The sequence below is a fragment of the Tarenaya hassleriana genome, unplaced genomic scaffold (assembly GCF_000463585.1).
Source record: "Tarenaya hassleriana unplaced genomic scaffold, ASM46358v1 Cleome1, whole genome shotgun sequence".
Taxonomy (NCBI): domain Eukaryota; kingdom Viridiplantae; phylum Streptophyta; class Magnoliopsida; order Brassicales; family Cleomaceae; genus Tarenaya; species Tarenaya hassleriana.
Genome location: NW_010960187.1, coordinates 546718 through 549660, shown reverse-complemented (window position 1 = coordinate 549660; position 2943 = coordinate 546718). Strand labels below are relative to the sequence as shown.

The 2943-nt window shown below is 30.5% G+C and overlaps 1 protein-coding gene across 1 annotated transcript in view; it reads left to right on the top strand.

The window, feature by feature from the left end:
* Positions 1-1842: 1842 nt before the first annotated feature.
* The window catches only part of LOC104810907 (leucoanthocyanidin dioxygenase-like), a 3996-nt gene continuing 2895 nt past the window's right edge, over positions 1843-2943 (top strand). Inside the window, exon 1 of the mRNA XM_010537413.2 lies at positions 1843-2610. Within this exon, the coding sequence (XP_010535715.1) occupies positions 1926-2610 (685 nt within the window). The 5' untranslated portion in view covers positions 1843-1925. The remainder of the gene's footprint in view (positions 2611-2943) is intronic.

The window sequence follows — 2943 nt, the reverse complement described above, 5'->3', positions numbered from 1 at the left end:
TTATAAATATATCTAGAAACATATGTATTGAAATAAATCAAATGCACCAAACAAAATTTGTTATAGATTAATAATTCATGTTTCTAATTAAAATTTTAGACGAAGATTTTGTTTAAAAGTGTTGATAAATGATTACAAGTGAATATCCATATATATAAAATAAATTATATATCTCGGTTATATAATAATATATATTACATTACAAAAAAATATAAATTTATTAAAACAACAAAAAGTAACCAAATTTATTTTTTAAATCAACAAAAATTTATTAAATTTCATAAAAATGGAATAAAATTTATTAAATTTCATAAAATTTTGAATATTTGTGTGTAATTTTTTTACCAATTATTTTCATTTATTATTATATTAATTGTATGAATAATTGTAAAATAAAGTATAAAAAACCTAAAACTTTAATTTAATTTTAAATTATACAAATTAAACTATCTACAATTAAACATGTCTGATATTTTTGTGTTTGGTATAAGGAAAAAAATTAACCAAATTTAATTTTCGAAATATTTGTCATTTTAGAGATTATTTTTTGTTTCTAAATAATTGTCATTTTAGATTTTTTAAGCAACTTTTAATAAAAATTTCCAATTTTATCTTTAATTAAAAATATCAAACTTCAATAGAATATTAATATGAATATGATTTAATAAGGGTATATATGAATTTTTTAAAATTTTTTTAAGAACTGTGAAAAAATCTAAAACAACAATTATATTGAAACGGGGAATAATAAACTTTGAAATTTTAAATAAATAAATAAAAACCACATGGATTTTTATTCAACATAACTCAAACAAAATCGAGTGCTAACATGTCGTGCCGGAGTTGCTTGCGGCGCCGAATTCCACAAAGACAGCACTGGTTCCATAAGCTTCTCTCGCCAATATATACATACATATATATATATAACGTGAATATAACATGATTTAAATGTGGATAATTGTATTATATCTAGAACGAATATATTCCGTTTAATTTGAATGGATAATAATAAACTCGACCCTAAATTTCAACTTTATTTGGGTTTTTGAAGTCCCTCTCCAATTGGCGATCGACATTTATTTTCCTTTTGTCTATGCATTTGAAGTTTACGCGACAACGACTTTTGTCCATGAAATTAAAAAAGAAAATTATAAGATCGAGATGTATTTGTTTGATGTACTATTACACGCATAGTCACCAGATAACATCTAGACTTCCATATATATATATATATAAAATCAAATTGAATTAAATCAAATTTAAATAGATACAATTTTTCAAATAAAAATCGGATATGGGAAATAACTGTTAATATTAAACTTTTTTTTATTACGAAGTATATATGCACATGATGAAAGATAGTCTTCAAATCAAAACCACCGTCCATATTCTGCAAAAGATGGAGTAATCAAACAAAGTCTTTAATTAAATCGAAAAATGCCAATATCAAACAACCAAAACGAAATAATTCGACGTTGAATTAAAGATCTGAATTTATTTTTTTATAGGATAAATTTCTGTATTCTCTATTAACTGTAGAGGATTTTTGTTTTGTAAGATTTAGGAAAATTCTTTGCAAGTTCTTTGTATAAAAATCGATGAATCAGATGTCGTACCAAATATATATCAAAATGGTGAAATACTGTATCCAGATTTTCATGTAAATATGAGTTATACTTTTTTTGTTATTTGTTAATAAAAATATAATCACGAGGACAACTTGTTAGATTGCTCTAACTAAAGTATCTATTTTAGTGTGTTACTTGTCTATTAAACCTCTCTCTCTCTCTCTATATATATATATAAATGCCCAAAAAACAATGTTTTGCCCCAAAAGAATATAATGGCAAAAAAACATGAACTCAACCTTTTTTTTTATAATCGTAAAGTTCCAATTACATCCCCTATAAGTTCGGAGAAACCAGATGAATGTTTCTTCCCAAACGGAGACGCGAACCTGGATTGAAAAAGAATTTTGCCCCATCGCTTACGAATTGAGCCACCTAATCTTGGATCTCAACCTCTTCTTCTATTTAACCCATCTAACAACATCCCTAAGCCCACCACTTCTCTCTTCTTCGCCAAGCGATCAACATAAAAAAAAAAGAGCCAAAACCATGATGAACATGTTCCAAGACTGGCCTGAACCAGTGGTCCGAGTCCAGTCCTTGTCCGAAAGCAACCTCGAAACCATACCCGGCAGATACATCAAGCCTCCGTCCCTCCGGCCGACCATAATCTCCGATCACCTCCACACCATCCCCGTCATCGACCTGTCGTCCGTATACACAGATGACATAACCCTACGCGAAGAAACGCTTGCCGAAATATCGAGGGCCTGCAGAGAATGGGGATTTTTCCAAGTGGTGAACCACGGGGTGAGCCCTCGTCTCATGGAACGGGCCAAGGAGGCATGGAGAGAGTTCTTTCATCTTCCCATGGAGATCAAACAAGTCCATGCTAACTCTCCCGTGACTTATGAAGGGTACGGAAGCCGATTAGGCGTCGAAAAGGATGCTCCTCTCGATTGGTGTGATTACTATTTTCTTCACTATCTTCCTTCCTCTTTGAAGGATTACACCAAGTGGCCTTCTTCCCCTCCTAATTGCCGGTATTTGTTATTTAGATCTTGCTTGTGTTTAATTTTAGAGTTATCGATCTACAGCTAGGCAAGCCATACATGTGCAATTAATTGTATAATTTTAGAGTTATCGATCTTAGATTCCATCAAAAAAATCAGGAATTTAAACGACCAAGGATCCCCACCTGATTAAAACGTTTTATCCCTACTGCAAGTTGCCTTGGGCAGACATAAAGAACAAAAAAGTTGATGTACCTACGAAACATTGTAATAATTTATCACGTGCATGCATGCATATGCCCACATGCGTAAATAGTAAACCGGTACCAATCTATCTCATCCTTTAATTTGTTTTTTTTTGT